The sequence below is a fragment of the Carassius carassius genome, chromosome 49 (assembly GCF_963082965.1).
Source record: "Carassius carassius chromosome 49, fCarCar2.1, whole genome shotgun sequence".
Taxonomy (NCBI): Eukaryota; Metazoa; Chordata; class Actinopteri; order Cypriniformes; family Cyprinidae; genus Carassius; species Carassius carassius.
In genome coordinates, this window is record NC_081803.1 from 23,393,180 (window position 1) to 23,412,915 (window position 19,736).

At 41.2% G+C, this 19,736-nt stretch overlaps 1 protein-coding gene across 1 annotated transcript; it reads left to right on the top strand.

The window, feature by feature from the left end:
* The first annotated feature begins 45 nt into the window (after nucleotides 1–45).
* LOC132132896 (BRCA2-interacting transcriptional repressor EMSY-like) lies at nucleotides 46–18,601 on the top strand. Its single transcript, XM_059545459.1, has 21 exons — nucleotides 46–196; nucleotides 905–963; nucleotides 1,488–1,593; nucleotides 1,695–1,794; nucleotides 4,100–4,174; nucleotides 4,254–4,429; nucleotides 5,221–5,379; nucleotides 5,460–5,719; nucleotides 6,031–6,265; nucleotides 6,366–6,578; nucleotides 9,638–9,787; nucleotides 10,254–10,427; nucleotides 10,500–10,636; nucleotides 10,716–10,886; nucleotides 11,758–11,914; nucleotides 12,485–12,649; nucleotides 12,727–12,879; nucleotides 13,272–13,396; nucleotides 14,319–14,702; nucleotides 16,298–16,633; nucleotides 17,776–18,601. The coding sequence occupies exons 3-21, from the start codon at nucleotides 1,491–1,493 to the stop codon at nucleotides 17,962–17,964; spliced, it is 3,462 nt and encodes a 1,153-aa protein (XP_059401442.1). The 5' UTR covers nucleotides 46–196; nucleotides 905–963; nucleotides 1,488–1,490; the 3' UTR covers nucleotides 17,965–18,601.
* Nucleotides 18,602–19,736: the final 1,135 nt, after the last annotated feature.

The following is a 19,736-nucleotide window of genomic DNA, read 5'->3' on the forward strand; positions in this document are numbered from 1 at the left end:
CACACGTGTGTTTCAGATGTTTATTATGTGACGACCAACTTTTCTTAAATTAGAGAATCTAATAGAAGCTAATAAACGTGTTAGAAACTATCAGCAGAGTGGTTTAGTTTCACTGTTTCAGGCGTTTCCAGCGGGCAGCTGTGAGCGCGGGCGTCGGAAAAACATGGCGGAGCTGAAGGACTGTGCAGAACTGAAGGTAAACACACCAATAAACAGGCAGCTGACTTTTTAAATGACACACCGGGGTCTGTACCGGTGATCAGCGGTGATTTCACACGCACACTCAGCTCTCAACTCGATTCTGTGCTCGCGTGTGTGTTTGAGCTAAACTCCAGACCGGCTAAAGGCTAAAGCTAACGTCACCCTCTTCAGACTGACAACAAAAACACAGTTTCACACGCGTTAGTGTCTATTACACGACTGCTTCTGAGCAACATGTCTGTTATTCGGCTGGCTGGTGAAATACTGAGCGTTTATCGCGATTATATTGATTCGACAACATCATATGTGACAGAAACGCTGATTTCTGATGAGATGATATTCAGCCCTCATTCACATCAAATCAGAAGAAACCCACAAATCATCAGTTTTTAGATTATTATTATTGGATAAAAGCGTCTGCTTAATCACTAAATGTAAACGTTTTAGCTCTTTAAACTCAGAATGAAGTGGTTCTGCATGTTAATCAAAACACTGAGCTCATGTTTTATGCACGACTGGGCGGGACGAGCGGCCAAACTGACTTTGATGTTCAAATATGGGCGGGTATGTGTTAATATACTCGCGTGACGTCATATCGATGTTGTTTTTAAGCATTTCATAAATGGTCTGAGGCGGGGTCTGTGTTGTGACCATTTAAAATTATTGTGTTGTTCATATCTTTAATGATGTTTTCCTCTCGAAGCTCATTGGCTCTTAGATCCAAAGAAAGATTGCAGCATCAGTCAGCGTCGTCTGCCGGAGGTGAGTGTGTTTACAAGAAGAGTTCAGACTGCTGGAATATGTTCATCCTTAGTTCATCTGAGATCAGGATGAGTTCGTTTCTTAATCAGGTTTGTAGAAATGTAGCACTGCATCAGTGTCTCATCAGTGGATGCTCTGCAGTGAATGGGTGCCGTCAGAATGAGAGTCTAATAAAAACATCACAATAATCCACAGCACTCCAGTCCATCAGTGAACATCTGGAGAAGACAAAAGATGAAACACATCCAGCATTAAGATGTTTTTAACTCAAATACATAGAGTCTATAATCCATAATAACACTTCCTCCGGTGAAAAAGTGTTCTGGTCTGAATCGGGAGAGAAATCTGCACAGATCAAGCAGCGTTTAAACAGCTCTTAACTTTAAACCAAATCTGAATAAGAAACAAACTCTTCAACCTCTTTGAGTTCATGTTTGGGTGAACAGCTACTTTAATGTGCTGTATCATATGATGATGATGAATGCTCTCTCTGTGTGTGTGTGTGTGTGTGTGTGTGTGTGTAGTTGATGATTCAACAGGAGAAGCCGTTAGCGGGCAGTATGCCGGTGGTTTGGCCCACGCTGCTCGACCTCAGCAGAGATGAATGCAAACGAATCCTGCGCAAACTGGGTGAGACTCACTGAAGCATCACTGTGCTGTTGTGTGTGTGTGTGTGTGTGTGTGTGCTGATGTGTGTGTGTGTGTGTGCTGATGTGTGTTTGTGTGTTCAGAGCTGGAAGCGTACGCCGGTGTGATCACTGCTCTGCGTGCTCAAGGAGATCTCACCAAAGACAAGAAGGAGCTGCTGGGAGAACTCACTCGAGTGCTAAGGTGACGCATTAAATGTTTGGGCATGTGAAGTTTAATGAAAATATCTAGATAACTGGAATTTCCTGTGATATGACATACGCTGGTCTTCTTCAATCTTTGTGTCGGATTAAACCCCGCCCACTTATTATGATCCACTGCAATCGGATCCGCCTCCTTCGTTGAGAGCCACACCCAAATTTCAACATCCAATCAGCAAGCAGCAGTCTTTCTTTGTGGATTATTAGTTTCACTCACACTTCCGTCACAATACAGAAGCAAAGATCGACTTTAATTTCATCACGACTGTAGATTGATGTTTTTAGTTACATTGATCTTATTAGTATGGAAGCCTGTAAAAAAAGAATATTAGAATGAGGGTACCTATCTCACAATTCTGACTCTTTTTTTTTTTTTTTCTTCACATTTTGAACTTTTTTTTTCTGAATTGCATGACGTAAATTCACAATTGAGTTAAAAAAGTCACAATTGTGAGAGAAAAAGTTGCAGTTACCTTTACATTTTTATTCAGTGGTGGAACAGGCTTTCATCACTTTAGGATAGTTCACAATTAAACGATTAGGGATGCACCGAAACCGAAAATACTTTGTAATAAATATATATTATTTTGTTAAATGATATAAAGTCATTTTGTAAGACTTTTTAATTGAACTCAATAATTTTAATGATACTGAATTTAAAAAACACGAGGTTATTATAAAATAACCACACTTTTATTGAAAGTAACACACATTTCTTTGTGAAATTGAAATATAACACTATAATAATATACTAATATACCACTTGCATATTATTGGTCTTTCGTTGGTTTTGATAGCTTCTATTGTCCTTATTTGTAAGTCACTTTGGATCTAAATAAAAAAAATTAAATATAATGTAAACAACAATACTAAATAGAAATGTAAAAACAATCCCCAAATCAAATAAATAACACAAATAAAAGAAATATCTTCATATAAACAAAAATAAGATTTTGTCTGTGCTCTTTCAATTTAAAATAAGAGGCATCCACAGCATTTAAATCATCATCCAAACAAAGCGGGTGGAGCCTAAAGCGTTTCCTTGGTTACCGCTGTAAACAAAGCACTTACGAACACTGCAGCAGGAGGAGCTTAAAGCTTTCCTTGGTTACCGCTGTAAACAAAGCACTTACGAACACGTTTCCTTGGTTACCACTGTAAACAAAGCACTTACGAACACGTTTCCTTGGTTACCGCTGTAAACAAAGCACTTATGAACTCTGCAGCAGGTGGAACTTAAAGCGTTTCCTTGGTTACCGCTGTAAACAAAGCACTTACGAACACGTTTCCTTGGTTACCGCTGTAAACAAAGCACTTACGAACACTGCAGCAGGAGGAGCTTAAAGCTTTCCTTGGTTACCGCTGTGAACAAAGCACTTACGAACACGTTTCCTTGGTTACCGCTGTGAACAAAGCACTTACGACACGTTTCCTTGGTTACCGCTGTAAACAAAGCACTTATGAACTCTGCAGCAGGAGGAGCTTAAAGCTTTCCTTGGTTACCGCTGTGAACAAAGCACTTACGAACACGTTTCCTTAGTTACCGCTGTAAACAAAGCACTTACGAACACGTTTCCTTGGTTACCGCTGTGAACAAAGCACTTACGAACACGTTTCCTTGGTTACCGCTGTGAACAAAGCACTTACGACACGTTTCCTTGGTTACCGCTGTAAACAAAGCACTTATGAACTCTGCAGCAGGTGGAGCTTAAAGCGTTTCCTTGGTTACCTCTGTAAACAAAGCACTTACGAACACGTTTCCTTGGTTACCGCTGTAAACAAAGCACTTATGAACTCTGCAGCAGGTGGAACTTAAAGCGTTTCCTTGGTTACCTCTGTAAACAAAGCACTTACAAACACGTTTCCTTGGTTACCGCTGTGAACAAAGCACTTAGGACACGTTTCCTTGGTTACCGCTGTAAACAAAGCACTTACGAACACTGCTGCAGGAGGAGCTTAAAGCATTTCCTTGGTTACCGCTGTAAACAAAGCACTTACGAACACTGCTGCAAGAGGAGCTTAAAGCGTTTCCTTGGTTACTGCTGTAAACAAAGCAGCGCTGCACTTATGAACTTTAATATGCTTTATACAGAGGCAAGATGAAAAGAAAAAATACCTTCTAAACTTTTCTAAAGACAGTAAGTTCCCCTCAGAAACAAATTCTCATAAACTCCTGCCACTAACTGAATCGCCAACTGATTTGGATCGTCCCATATTTGAATTGATTTTCCCTGATGTTGAATGTGTGAAGTGTGTGTTTGACAGTGAATGTGTGTGTGTTCTGTCAGTATCTCGACGGAGCGTCATCGAGCCGAGGTGCGCAGAGCGGTGAACGACGAGCGCCTGACCACCATCGCGTATCAGTGAGTCAGCTGAACCTGTGCTCGTGCTTTAGTGAAGACGTGCTGAGCTGCAGCTGGAATAACTCTGCTGTGTTTGCAGCATGTCGGGGCCCAACAGCTCGTCCGAGTGGTCCATCGAGGGCCGGCGGCTGGTTCCTCTCATGCCCAGACTGGTTCCTCAGACGGCCTTCACTCTGATGGCCAACACAGTGGCCAGTGTGACCGCACACCAGAACGCCTCGCTGCTGCTGCCCGCAGACACCGCCAACAAAGAAGGTGAAGGCCCTTCAGTACAGCATCTTAAATTAGCTTTCGTGTTCATTTTAATCTTACGTTTTGGTCATTTTGTAATGTGCTTTGTCAATTTTTCTAATTAATATTATTAAATGTTTCTGTTTAGCTTTCATTTATAATAATTTCCATTTTAGTTGTAGCAATTTTAGTATTCCAGTAAACTCAGTATTTTTCTATTTATATTTTACTTGGTTACACTTTATATTAGGCATCCATAACTACTGCTGTTTGCAGACTGATTATATCCATACATACATGTTACATTCAGTGTACATTACCAACAAATCCTTGCACTTAATTTAAAAATAATAAAATATAAATAAAGCTTTTATGTTTTTTTATAATAGTTTTATTTAACAATAACAAGATATTATTACTGTCACTATTTATTATTATTTTTATGTAGATCTTGTGTAAACAGTTTTGCGTTAATATAAATATGAATAAAAACAACTAATTTTGGTTTACAATAACACATTTTTTACTACTATTACTATTTTATTATGTTTATGATTACTTTTTCAGTTTTAGTTTATAATAGCAACATGCTGTTAGTGGAGTTATTGCTTATTTTTTTATTATTATTTTGATATTTTTTAATCTATAGTGTCTGTATAATATATGGTTTGTGGATTTTAATGTGTTGTGTCTGTGTAGTCTTAGTTATATGGTTATGATTTTGTTGCTCCTGTCTTCCTCTTCCTCACTGTGTGTGCGTGCGCGTGCACGTGCACGTGCGTGTGTGTGTGTGTGTGTGTGCGTGTGTGTTGCAGTGGTGGTGTGTTACTCATACACCAGCACCACCTCTACCTCGTCCAGTGCATCGGCTCCCAGCAGCAGCAGCGCAGCGACTGTCCTTAAATCCCCTCGACCTGCCAGCCCTGCCTCCAACGTGGTGGTGCTGCCCAGCGGGAGTACAGTCTACGTCAAGAGTGCGTCTCAGACACACACACACACACCCATCACGTTCTCCTCCCTCAGTTTGTAATGTCTCGTTCTGTCCGTCTCTCAGGTGTGAGCTGCTCCGATGAGGATGAGAAACCTCGTAAGAGGCGGAGAACCAACTCGTCTAGCTCCTCCCCCATGCTGCTGAAGGAGGTGCCTAAAGTGGCCACGCCCATTTCCAAAACCATCACAGTCCCGGTGAGCGGCAGTCCCAAGATGAGCAACCTGATGCAGAGCATTGCTAACTCTCTGCCGCCGCACATGTCTCCGGTGAAGATCACCTTCACCAAACCCTGCACCCAGACCACCAACAGCACCACGCAGAAGGTCAGGCACATTCCCACAATCCTGCACTTGTTCCTCAAATAATGCCACTATAGAGAGAAAACAGTTGCTTATAGGCCTGCAAATACTCTGTCATTGAAGCTGTGTAATAATAATAGTTTAGTTTTAATTTTTTAGTGCCTTTCCAAAACCTAAGGTCGCTTTACAAAGAGCTGAAAGCTGAGTTTTCTGAAGAGAGAAAAGTCAAGATCCAGCCCCCAATGCTTGATGTTCTTTCAGAGTAAACAAAGACTGAGTTATGAATCAGTGAGTCATATATCAGAGTGATTCACTGAGTCGACTCTGTGCTGCAGGTGATAATCGTGACCACGTCTCCCAGCTCTAACTTCGTACCCAACATCTTGTCCAAGTCGCACAACTACGCGGCCGTGTCGAAGCTGGTCTCCAGCGCGGCGCTCTCCGTCTCCAGCCACAAACAGACCATGGTGCTCTCAGCCGGCTCCACCGCGGCCCCGGGGCCCAGTCCTGTCGCCGTGACGACCACTGTGTCCTCCACACCCTCAGTGGTGATGTCCACCGTCACACAGGGTGAGTGTGTGTGTGTGTGTGAGAGAGAGAGAGAGTTTCAATGTGTGTTTCAGTATGTTAATGTGTGTGTGTGTGTTTGTGTGTGTGTGTGTGTGTTCAGGCGGCTCCTCCGCGGCGGTGAAGCTGTCCTCCACTCGTCTGCCGTCTCCTAAGTCTCTGGTCAGCTCTCCGTCTCAGATCCTGCAGATTTCTAAAGCGCAGCAGCAGACGGCGGTTCAGTCTGCGTCTCCTAAAGGCCTGCAGACGTCTCTCTCGTCTCATCAGAGCTCCAGCGCTGGAGCCAAACCCACCATTCAGATCAAACAGGAGTCTGGTGAGCATGAGACGACACATACAACACAGGGCTGCATCACTTATCGAAATTAACAACAAAGGCTGCAATTTTAATGAAATATCTGCACTGCTCTTTCTGAGTGAAGCACAACCCTGTGTACATTTGTCTAGAAGACAAACTTTGTTTTGGCTGGAGAGGGCCTACCCTGAAAGTTTAAAGCAGTTGTAAAAGTGTGAATAGTGTTGATAACATGTTTCTAGCATAATTAGCATGTTGCCAACATGTTTTTAGCATGTTTAACGTGTTACTAGCATTTTTATACTATCATTAGCATGTTCATAGCATGTTTTAACATGGTATTGCATGTTACTGATGTGCTTCTAATATTATTAGCATGTTGCTAACACGTCTCTAGCATGGTTAATAAGTTACTAGCATGATTAGCAAGTTACTAGTATATTTATAGCATGGTTTGCACGTTACTAGCATGTTGCTAGCATCTTTCTAACATGATTAACATGTTACTAGCATGTTGTTAACATGATTAACAAAAACTACCATGTTTCTAGTATTATTAGCAAGTGACTACCATGTTGCAAGCATGATTAACAAATTACTAGCATGCTGCTAGCATGATTAGCAAAGTTTCTTGCATGTTGCTAGCATGATTAGCAAGTTACTTGCATGTTGTTAGCATGATTAGCAAGTTACTTGCATGTTGCTAGCATGATTAGCAAGTTACTTGCATGTTGCTAGCATGATTAGCAAGTTACTTGCATGTTGCCAGCATGATTAGCAGGTTACTTGCATGTAGCTAGCATGATTAGCAAGTTACTTGCATGTTGCTAGCATGATTAGCAAGTTACTTGCATGTTGCTAGCATGATTAGCAAGTTACTTGCATGTAGCTAGCATGATTAGCAAGTTACTTGCATGTTGCTAGCATGATTAACAAGTTACTAGCATGTTGTTAACCTGATTAGCAAGGTATTAGCAAGTCGCTAGCATGTTGTTAGCGTGATTAGCAAGTTGCTATCATGTCCTTATGTTATAAAGTTAATTCATTAATTTAATTGCTTTTTATTTGCATTTATAATTTCTATCAGAAAAAATGCAATTATATTTTCACCCAAATCGTGCAGCCCTAATAATATGTTTTAATAAACTCTGTGTTATTGTAGAATCATTGATACACTATTATAGTTTTTGTTCATATAAAAAATAAGATTTTATTTTAATAAGATATATTTTCTTTTTTCATTTTTATTGTAGTTTTAGCAATTTTTTTGTTTTTATCTTTTTTAGTTTTTTATGCCCCTATTTTTTTTCATAAAGACTAGTTATAATTAAGTGTTGTCTTGACTTAATTTTTAGATTAATTTAGTAATTTATTTTAATTTTACTTAATGAATGTAAATAAAAATAAAAGTGAATAGCCCTTTGTGTGTGTGTGTTAGAGGTCTTCACAGTGCACCCGAGACCCGTCGACCCCGGACCCGACCCGGGACCCGTACGGGTTCGGGTCTATATTTTAAATCATCAGCCGGGTCCGGGTCGGGTCCGAAACTATTACCTCGGGTCCCGGGTCTGTTTAACATTGTGTGTAATACCCGTGCGATCGGAATCATCGGACTCGGAGAACATCCGGCCGTGATCAAAGACTGCTTGTGTTTTTTGTAACTTGCAACTTGTAAAATTAGGAAAAGAAAAGAGTGAGCCAAAAAAAGTGATCGATCTCTCTCTCTCTCTCTCTGCTTTTAGAAGCAGAGCGCGCACGGTATTAATGCTTAAAGACTTGACACACTCATATTTAATATATTTCAAATCAGCAACACAATCTGAGGTGAACTGTCACATTAATGTTTTCTATGACGCTCAAATTGCGTTAAAGCATTTTAGGTTGATACAGCTAGCACGCATGTGCAGTCTCGATCGCGTTTCATGTTTATATGGCAACCAGTGAGGGACACTTCGACCGCCAAACCGCGTTTTACATTTTCTCCCATTTTTATAATATTATAAATAAACCGTTTAATCTTAAAGTTTTAGTGGTTAGATTCAGACTCGATGCAGAGCAGAGAGCACAGAGATCAGATGATAGCAAATAAATAACGTCAGCAGCCATGGCATTGTACGAGCTATCGTTATTATAGTTCAAAAGGGCAAAGAGTCGAAGTTATTATGCGAGTTAACTCGAGTCAGAATGTACATGTGCACAGTAGGATTTGTCATCCGTCACCGTGACATCAAGTGGATTTTTAAGCTGAAATAATGAGTGGATTCAGCTTGGACTTGGAATAACGAGAGGAATAACATGAATAACTTTCTTGTCGGAGGATTAATGCATCACAGGCAGGTACAAGGAAGAGATACTACGCCTCTTTAAATTAGGTAAGACAAAAAGCTTTATTTTTCGCAACAGGTTTATTGACTTGTAATAGTAATTTAAGGTGGAATATGTGAACGTCGGGTCCAGTCGGGTCTGTGTCTTCCCGGCGGGTTCGGGTCCAGATTTTAAATAATATACGGGTCCGGGTCGGGTCCTGGTAGGCATTTCTCGGATCTACACGGGTCCGGGTCCAGTTTTTGAAATATTAGACGGGTCCGGGTCGGTTCGGTGTAGTACATTACGGGTCTCTTTCGGGTTCGGGCACGAATTTTTGGACCCGTGAAGACCTCTAGTGTGTGTCTCTTTGCGTGTGTGTGTGTGTGTGTGTCTCTGCATGCGTGTGTGTGTGTGCGTGTGTGTGCGTGTGTGTGTGTGTGCGTGTGTGTGTGTGTGTCTCTGCGTGTCTCTGCGTGTGTGTGCGTGTGTGCGTGTGTGTGTGTGTGTGTGTGTGCGTGTGCGTGCGTGTGTACGTGCGTGTGTCCGTGTGTGTGTGTGTTCGTGTGTGTGTGTGCGTGTGTTCGTGTGTGCGTGTGTTCGTGTGTGCGTGTGTTCGTGTGTGTGTGTGTGTGTGTGTGTGTGTGCGTGTGTGTGTGTGTGTGTGTGTGTGTGTGTGTGCGTGCGTGTTCGTGTGTGTGTGTGTGTGTGTGTGTGTGTGTGTGTGTGTGTGTGTGTGTGTGTGTGTGTGCGTGTGTGTGTGTGTGTGTGTGTAGGAGTGAAGATCATCACGCAGCAGTTGCAGCCCAGTAAGATCTTACCCAAACCCTCCAGTGCTGCGCTGCCCAGCAGTAGCTCCGCCCCCATCATGGTGGTCAGCAGCAACGGCGCCATCATGACCACCAAACTAGTGTCCACTCCCACAGGTGCAGCAGACGTGTGTCACAGCACACGCGTGTACAGAGACGTGTGTTAGTTGGCTTTGATGTATTAGTTTGAAATTTCAAAGAATCGCTCATTTTAAACTGTTAAAAAAGTTATACATACAGTAAAGCATGGTAACAATATGTAACATTCTAATGTTTTTCACATTGTCTCAATGATAAGAAGTTGCTGATCAGATACAATGTGGTTCTAGCTGAAAAATGCGTTTATAAAATAACAATTCTTTTGGTCCAATTGGACTTGGAATGCAAATATTGTGTGAGTTTGTTTTTGTGCTGTTTTATTGTTGTAAGAAAAATACTGAATCCACATTTTTAAGCGTTGTTTTTTTTTTCCCCAAAGAAAATGAAAGATGTTAAGATCTAACTTTAAGCGCCACACATCCCAAACATCATTGACTAATATCTGGTCTTCTCTGAATCACTGAACCGGTGCTGTGTGTCTCAGGCTCTCAGGCGGCGTACACGCGTCCATCCGTCAGTCCTGCGCTCGCTGCTCGAGTGGCCACGTCTCCCGCCGGAGCCACGTACGTCAAGACCACCAGCGGCAGCATCATCACGGTCGTGCCCAAGTCTCTGGCCACGCTGGGGGGCAAGATCCTCACCAGCAGCATGGTGTCGGGTAAGAGCTGGACCAGCAGCGCCGCTGACCGCAGCGAGTCTCGTCTCTCTTTCTGATGCTCCTCTTTCACAGGAACCAGCACCAAGATCACCACCATCCCCATGACCTCCAAACCCAACGTCATCGTGGTGCAGAAGACCACCGGCAAGGGGACGACCATCCAGGGTCTGCCGGGGAAGAACGTGGTGACCACGCTGCTGAACGCCGGGGTGAGGTCACGAGACGCTGGTGTGCTCCGTGCTGACGTGTGCATGATTCATGACGTGTGTGTGTGTGTGTGTGTGTCAGGGAGAGAAGACCCTGCAGGCCGTGCCCGGAGCCAAGCCTGCCATCATCACCGCGTCGCGGCCCATCACCAAAATGATTGTGGCGCAGCCCAAGAGCCTCGTTGCGAGCGTCCAGCCGTCCACCAAAATCATCCCCACCAAGATTGTGTACGGCCAGCAGGGCAAAACACAGGTCAGACGCGCTTATTACAGACAACTACGACCTGGAAATATGTACTGTGTATATATATATATAGTTTTTAATGTTTTTTAAAAAGTCTCTTCTGCTCACCAACGTTGTATTTATTTGATCAGAAATACAGTAAAAACAGTGAAATACTATTTAAATCAGCAGTTTTCTGTGTGAATCTGTGTTAAAGTGTAATGTATTTCTGTGATGCTCCGCTGTATTTTCAGCATCATTCCTCCAGTCTTCAGTGTCACATGATCTTCAGAAATCATGAAAATATGATGATAGGAATGATGCTGAAAATACAGCGGAGCATCACAGAAATAAATTACACTTTAACACAGATTCACACAGAAAACTGCTGTTTTAGATAGTAATACTATTTCACTATTTATACTGTATTTTCTGCATTTCTGATCAAATAAATGCAGCCTTAATGAGCAGAAGAGACTTCTTGTTTATGTTTCTTGATTAAATATTTAATTTCAAGGCAACATTTCTCATTTTAATTTAGTTTAACTTGATGTACTAAATAACTTAAACTAATCCAAATGTGCAGACAAAATCAATCTGATACTAAATCAACAAACACTAGGGCTGTCATGATCATAATGTAATATCAACACGATCATGGGATTCTGCTTTAAACGTGATTATTGTCAAAAAAGATGAAATCATGCGTGCTGACTGCTTCGAGAGAAGCAAATGCGATCGAGTAACAATCACATCTCTCACAGTCTTCATCACTTCATGAGTTCAGTTCTCCACCGGAGATTTTTACTCTTATAATCAATCCTTAGTCAGACAAGCAGCATTGTAGTGTAGTGATTATTCTAGATCTCTGTTTGACCGCTGATGATGGTGTTGTGCACAGGTCCTCATCAAGCCCAAGCCCATGGCGTTTCAGACGGCGGTGGTCAGTGAACAGACCCGTCAGCTGGTCAGCGAGACACTACAGCAGGTCTCACGCAGCACCGGTCAGGACGGGCCGTACACCGAGAGCAGTCCGGCATCATCTGACAGCGCTCACGGTCAGATCACCACTGCAGTGCGAACACACCTCTGATTCATCTTCATTTACAGCAGAACACAACACAAGAATGAGTTCAACCAGTCAGTTGTTGGTCCCCATCGACTTCCACACAAACTCATGCAGTTCATGCACTGCTCAGGTTTCGCTTTATATCATGTGGAAAGACCCCAAATACACATTTAAGAGTTTCTTTTATCGCACTTTATCTATTTGCGTCTGTAGATTCCAAGTTTTGTTCTGAAACGCATAAGATTTGACAGTTTTATTGCTCTCTGTTTGCCTCGAGCACACTCTAAATGTGTTGTTTTCTGTCCGTTGAAAGTTTTTTGAGTGCTAAAATAAGAGAAACCCAGACTCCTTCAATATCAAACTAGAATTTGTAAACCTGTCCTCCTCCAATCCTCTGGAAATGAGTGCATCTGTGATCTGTTGGTGCCTCAACAACATTTCAGGTGTGCTTAAACCCTGCCCCTTACCGTGCACTTGCATTCAAGCCACGCCCACATTCCAGCATCCAATCAGCATCTGTGTTTGAGCGTGTATAAGAACGCTGTGTCTCTGTGTCCAGACGCTCAGCCGGTGGTGCACCTCGTCACCTCCAGGGGGCAGGACTGGACGGAGCAGGAGGTGTCTGTGGAGGCCAGCCCCACCATCATCTACCAGGACATGAGCGGAGAGTCTCAGTCGGCCACGTCCACCATCAAAGCCCTGCTGGAGCTGCAGCAGACCAGCGGTGTGTGTCCGAACCGTGTGTCTGAGCACCTCTGTCGCGCTCCTGCTCAATGTGTGTGTGTGTGTGTGCTGTTTCAGTGAAGGAGAAGAGCGACGCCAAACCTCGCCAGAACACGATCGACCTGAGTCAGATGGCAGTGCCGATCCCGGTGCCGGAGCGGAGACAGTCCCCGGAGCCGTCGGGTCAGAGCCCCGGAGACACGGACCCCGGAGCCCAACACATCCCCATCGGTAACATCAACACCTCACTCAGTGTGACGTCACACTCCGAACATCTCACATTGCATGCTCCCTGCGGGTCCTGAAGAAGAAGTCATAAAAATATCATTGCAGCCTGGGATACATGATTCATTTTTTATTCGTGCAGGTCTTAAAGGCAGATTCTGTCATCCTTTACTCACCCTCGACCTGTGTGATTAACCAAACAGCTGTTGGGCCCCATTGAGTTCCACAGTATGGGAAAAAGTAGGATGGAAGTCAGTGGCTACCGTCAACTGCTTGGTTATTACTAGTGTTCTCATAGCGGAGGGTGAGTAAATGAGGACAGGATGTTCATTTTTGAGTGAGCGGTCCCTTTAATTAGATTTGAAAGACTTCGCTGTGATGTTGCTCTGCTGTTTCAGGTAAAGTGTGTAAGGCTGTGATCGGAGCAGACGTCACTGCGTCCAGCAGCCTCGGTCAGTCAGTGTCCTGTCCATCATCATCAGACAAGAACAGCACCACCACATCAGGACACGCCACACAACAGGTCAGAACCACACAGTAATATATACGTGACCCTGGAGCACAAAACCAGTCGTGAGGGTCAGTTTTCTGAAACGGAGATGTATGCATCATCTGAAGCTGAATAAATCATCTCTCCATTGATGTGTGGTTTGTTCGGAGGACAATATCTGTCTGAGATACAACTATTTGATCATCTGGAATCTGAGGGAGCAAAACAATCTAAATATTGAGAAAATCATCTTTAAAGTTGTTCAAATGAAGTTCTTAGCAATGCATATTACTAATCAAACATTAAGTTTTCATATATTTGCAGTAGGAGATTTACTAAATATCTTCATGGAACATGATCTTTACTTAATATCCTAATGATTTTTGGCATAAAAGAAAAATATATAATTTTGGATACAATGTATTTTTGGGTATTGCTACAAATATACCCCGAGACTTAAGACTGCTTTTGTGCTCCAGGTTCACATATAGCTGTAATTGCATTGTTGCTATGAAACAATAATAATAATTGTTAATATTTAATAATTATAAATATTAGTGAATATAATATAGAAATATAACAAAATTAAATTTAGTTATTTTATATTTAATATTATTATTATTACTGTAACTAAATTAAATAACTAAATTATTATTATTATTATAATAACCGACCGCTATGATGAGGCGGCTCAGAAAGGCTTCATTTACTCTGGCTTTTATGCAGCATTCTTTACTCTGAATTTTAAACAGCCACAGAGCAGCCTTAACTCAGATGTGTAAAGACGCTTTGTGAGCACCAGAGGGAGTTGTTTACCATCTTAACTAGATTTACTAATTAACTTCACACTGTTCACACAACTCTGCTGTCAAATGGACTCTAAACACTCCAGTGTTCAGCGCTGTTGAAGGTGTGTGTGTGTGTGTGTGTGTGTGTGTGTGTGTGTGTGCCGCAGCTGAAGCCGCTGCAGGAGCAGATGGTGGTGGATGAGGGCGAGTTAGAGGGAGACACTCTGGATCCACAGACAGGTTTATTCTACCGCTCGTCTCAGCAGCACCGCAGTCCTCCACCCAAACCTGCAGGTGGCCCGTCTGACACGCCCACTTCCTCTAAGAGGGCGGAGCCACTGACAGCCCGAGTCTCCATACAGAGAGCGTCTGCGTCTGCGTCTGCGTCTGCGCTCGTCTCCTCCACCCCTCCACACACACCGCAGCTGCCCAGACTGCAGCAGGCGCCCTCCTCACACAACCGGCCCAACACACACACGCAGCTGTCGCAGCCGCCGCCGCTGCAGGCGCATCACCCCGTGGGCTCCAGCAAGACCCCCAGCAGCAGCCAGGTGCCACCAGCTCATCTCATCCGTTCATGCATCTAAACAGATAAAACATTTCATATTTAGTTTTATTTCTTTATCATTTCTTTTAATTTTACATTTACATTTTTATAATCCCATACATTTTTTGTTATCTATGAAAATTGTGATAACTATATTGATAATTGATGATAACTATTGACAATTACGACTATAAGTATAATGATAATGACAACTGACACTATTATGACAATTATGATGATAACTGTAACGATAACTGATAACTATAACTATGACAATAATTATAACGATAACTGTGATAATAATAATGATAACTGATGATAACTGTGTTGATAATATAACTATAACTGTGATGATAACTATAACGATAATTATAATGATAACTGTGATGAAAACTATAACTATGACGATAATTATAACTGTGATGATAACTATAACTATGACGATAATTATAACAATTACTGTGCTGATAACTATAACGATAATTATAACGATAACTGTGATGATAATTATAACGATAACTGTGATGATAACTATGACAATAATTATAACAACTATGATGAAACTATAACGATAATTATAACTGTGATGATAACTATAACTATTATTATAAAGAGAACTATGATGATAACTATGACGATAATAATAACGATAACTGTGATGATAACTATGACGATAATTATAACGATAACTGATGATAACAATAACTATGACGATAATTATAACTGTGATGATAACTATGACGATAATTATAACGATAACTGTGATGATAACAATAAATATGACGATAATTCTAACTGTGATGATAACTATAACGATAATTATAACTGTGATGATAACTATGCCGATAATTATAACAATAACTCTGATTATAACTATGACGATAATTATAACGATAACTGATGATAACTATAACTATGACGATAATTATAACTGTGATGATAACTATGCCGATAATTATAACAATAACTCTGATTATAACTATGACGATAATTATAACTGTGATGATAACTATGCTGATAATTATAACAATAACTCTGATGATAACTATGACGATAATTATAACTATAACTGTGATGATAACAATAACTATGACGATAATTCTAACTGTGATGATAACTATAACGATAATTATAACTGTGATGATAACTATGCCGATAATTATAACAATAACTCTGATTATAACTATGACGATAATTATAACGATAACTGACGATAACTATAACTATGACGATAATTATTACTGTGATGATAACTATGCCGATAATTATAACAATAACTCTGATGATAGCTATAACGATAATTATAACGATAACTGTGATGATAACTATAACTATAATGATAAACTATAAGGATAACTGTGATGGTAACTATAACTATAATCGACCATGAGCTGGACAAATTCACTCTGGAAGTGATTGAACAATAGCGCTCCTTTGTGTCATTCCCATTATAGTAGTGATGTGGATATCTTTATGTTCACAGAATATGAACGATAATTAAAACTTCTCTGTTGTTGTGGTGTTGATGAAGGTGCTGGTTATAGTAACGGTTCTTGCAGCGCTCGATCGTACGGTCAGTGACGGTTCTGTGTGTCTCAGCTGCAGCAGCCCATCATCACGCAGGGAGCGTCCGTCACCAAGATCACGTTCGGCGCTCATCAGTGTCCTCCAGTGTCCAGCAGCGGCGAGGCGTCCGTCAAGCTCCAGCCAGAGTCCAGCTCCTGCCTGACAGCACCAGAGAAGCCCTCCGTCTCAGACATCCTGAAGATCTCCATGATGGAGGCGGAGATCGAGCCCATGGTGGTGGACTCGTCCAGTGACTGCGGCCCGCTGACCAAGACCCCGAGCACCTCGCCGCTCATCAGCAGCTCCAAACAGACGCTCGCTCACGGATCCTTCAGCCGTGTCAAGAGCAAAGACCAGGACATCATACAGGTGCTCCTGCACACTTCTCCATCTCAGCTTCACTTCTGTAGTGCTTCGAATGCAGCTTCACAGGAAAAGAACAGAATCAGTGATAACTCCATCACATCTGACACGAACTCAGGGTAGCTGTAAGCAGCTCTTGAAGACATTATTATCATTATTCAGATCAAGGTAGTGTCAGTGCCATCAAATCAATCAGATTCTGAATTTCAAGTGTATTTAGGCTCAGCTAAGCAAGTCAAAAGTTGCAATAGTTAGAAACCCAAACTCTGTTGGATTTCTCCCTAACATCTATTGCATACAGCCATGTGAAATGTTTTATTTTTCCCCAAATTCTGTTATTTTTTTTAAATTTAATTTTCCAGATTCCATTTTAATAGTTAAATCAGAAAGCATGTCTAATTAATTGAAATCATGAAACATACAGTTTAATAATTTGTTTACAGTTTAACAAAAATAACATTTTAGGACCTTTGGAAATAATAGATTTTATTTGTTTCTCAAGTTCAGTTTTATTTTTACCAAATTCTGTGTTTTCCATTCTTGTCTAATTAATTGAATTCATAAAAACAACTTAAAAACAACAAACAATTTTTTTTTTTTTATTTAATTTTAAATATTGAAGTTTTTGGCAAATAAAGTGCTACACAACTGATTTACTGTAAAAATTGACATAACATTACGAAAAAGTATTATTTTTTTTAAAAAAGTTTTAGTGATTATTTTATTAGTAGTCATAGTATTAGAATTATTATTACATTGAGAAATACATGCTACCAATTCTACCATTCTACAATAGTAATAAACTTCTGTCATAATTTCTTCAAGTTGAACCGAACTTTTATTTTGGCGGGTTGTAGTGCAGATCTTTGTGTTCCAGTGTGTATCAGACAGTAAACGCTGCTGAAGTGACTCTCAGATGAAGTACGTGTGTTCATGTAGTGAGATGCAGATGAGTGTCACGCGTGTTTCAGAGTGTGTGGTAGAACAAACACACACACACACACACACACACACACAGACACACACATTTACACATCAAGCACACACTCGTTCAGATCTGATTCAGTCTACAGACCTGCTTCTGATTTATTCACACAAGATTTATACTGTAAATTCCATCTTTCCGTCTGGATTCTGTCTGTGGTCAGGTGATCCCGCAGTACTCCATCATGCCCGACTCCAGCCAATCAAACGTGGTGGTGGAGCCCAGCGGCTTCCTGGAGATCACCGACTACACCAGCCAGCGTCTGGACGAGGAGGCCGCCATGGAACAGGAAGTGGACAGCAGCAACGACGAGGGGGCGGCGGCCAGCCCCATGGCTGACCAATCACAGTGAAGCCTGTGGATTTGATTATTTCAGAGGAGAAAGACCTTCTGATTGTGCTTCGTCACGTCTGTATAGAGAATCATGCAGTGAGTTTGTGCTGGAGAGCCAAACCTTACTCTATGGAGAATCAGATTCCTGAGGAACGATAGGAATGTTTCGGGTGAATTCTATTTAAAGGGACAGTTCACCCAAAAATTATTATTCTGTCTCTGTTTACTCTCCTTCAGGTTTTTTTTTAAACCTGTATGAGTTTCTTTCTTCTGTTAAACACAAAAAAAGATGTTATGAAGAATGGTGGTAAACAAACAGACATTTGTTCCAATTGACTTCTATACCAGGGAACAAAATACCATGGAAGTCAATGGCTACCAGCAGCTATTTAAAAATGTTTATTGAACAGCAGAAAATATTTTGCTGGACCCTAAAAAGTTCATTTTCGTAAAAAAAAAAATTACCGTAACCAAACTGTTGACGGTTGCCTTTGACTTCCATAGTAGGAAAAAAAAATACAATGGACGTCAATGGGGACCAAAATATTGTCTGTTGTTTTTAACAATTGCTACAAGATATTCCACAGGATTAAAAATCTAAATAGATATTTTGAAGAATGTAATTTATCAAATAGTGGACGGCAGCCATTGACTTCTATAGTAGGAAAAAAATACAATGAAAGTCAATGGGTACCAACAGCTGTGTTTACCAGCATTCTTGAAAATATTCATACAGCTTTGAAACAGCTTGATGGTGAGTGAATGATGACAGAATGATCATTCTGGGTGAACTGTCCCTTTAATTTATAGTCATGAATAGAGCTGATGGACTGGAAGATGAAGATGATGATGATGATGATGATGAGTGCTCCATCATCAGGACGACTGTGACTCCGCCTCATCTTGTGTCCTGCTCTCTGATTGGTGTAAATAGCATTTGATGCTCGTGCCCTCTCTCATGTAAAGCAGTGTCTCGTTTGAGTCTGGTTTGTGCTCGATGGATGTAACACTCAGCATTTTAACTCTATAAACTTTACTACAAAGCTCTGTGATTGTGTGTGTGTTTGCACAGGTGAGCGGCTCTCGGGTTACGTGTCGGGTGTGTCCACAGGTGCACTCACACACACACACACCTGACACTGAGCATGTTCTGCGGACAGACTGTGTGTGTGTGTGTGTGTGTGGAAAGTACCAGTGTCATTATAAGGGCCGAGTTTCCCTTTGACTCCTCATTGTGATGGAAACAAATGCATGGTGAGCGTGAGACGGGGGTTTTGGGTGTGTGTGTGTGTGTGTGTGTGTGTTTCTGGGTGGATTCCGCTCCTCTGACGTGGGCAGCGACTCCAGAGGATGGCGGGACTTTCCTGCTGTCCCTGTGGATCGGAGCGCTCTCCTCCGGGATGAGTTCTTCATTTGAATCTTCATTGGTCTGTTTCCTTCATCTCATCCGCGTGGTTTCACTTTCAGCTCTACAGAAGACAAACTCTATTCAGATCCAGTTCTGTTCTCATCTAATAGTGTCAGTGCCATCAAATACATATCACTTCAATTCAATTCAAAATGTTTTTTTTCCCCCAATTTAATATTTTTTTCTGTTTTAATTTACTAAAAGTTATTTAAAAAATAATTATTATTATTTTTTAAAAAAAATTGCATCCTACAAAATACATTTTATTTTTCTTCAAATAAGTGTTTTTTTTTGTTTTGTTTTTACAAATGATTTTTTTATTTAACATTTTCTGTACATTATAATGGATTAGTTACATTTTGATAATCAGAAATCATGTCTAA

Coding starts and splice junctions, on each gene's coding strand:
- LOC132132896 (XM_059545459.1), top strand. CDS start 1,491: ATGATTCAACAGGAGAAGCCGTTAGCGGGCAGTATGCCGGTGGTTTGG. Junction 9,788..10,253: donor ACTAGTGTCCACTCCCACAG/GTGCAGCAGACG, acceptor TGTGTGTCTCAG/GCTCTCAGGCGGCGTACACG. Junction 13,397..14,318: donor CAGGACACGCCACACAACAG/GTCAGAACCACA, acceptor TGTGTGCCGCAG/CTGAAGCCGCTGCAGGAGCA.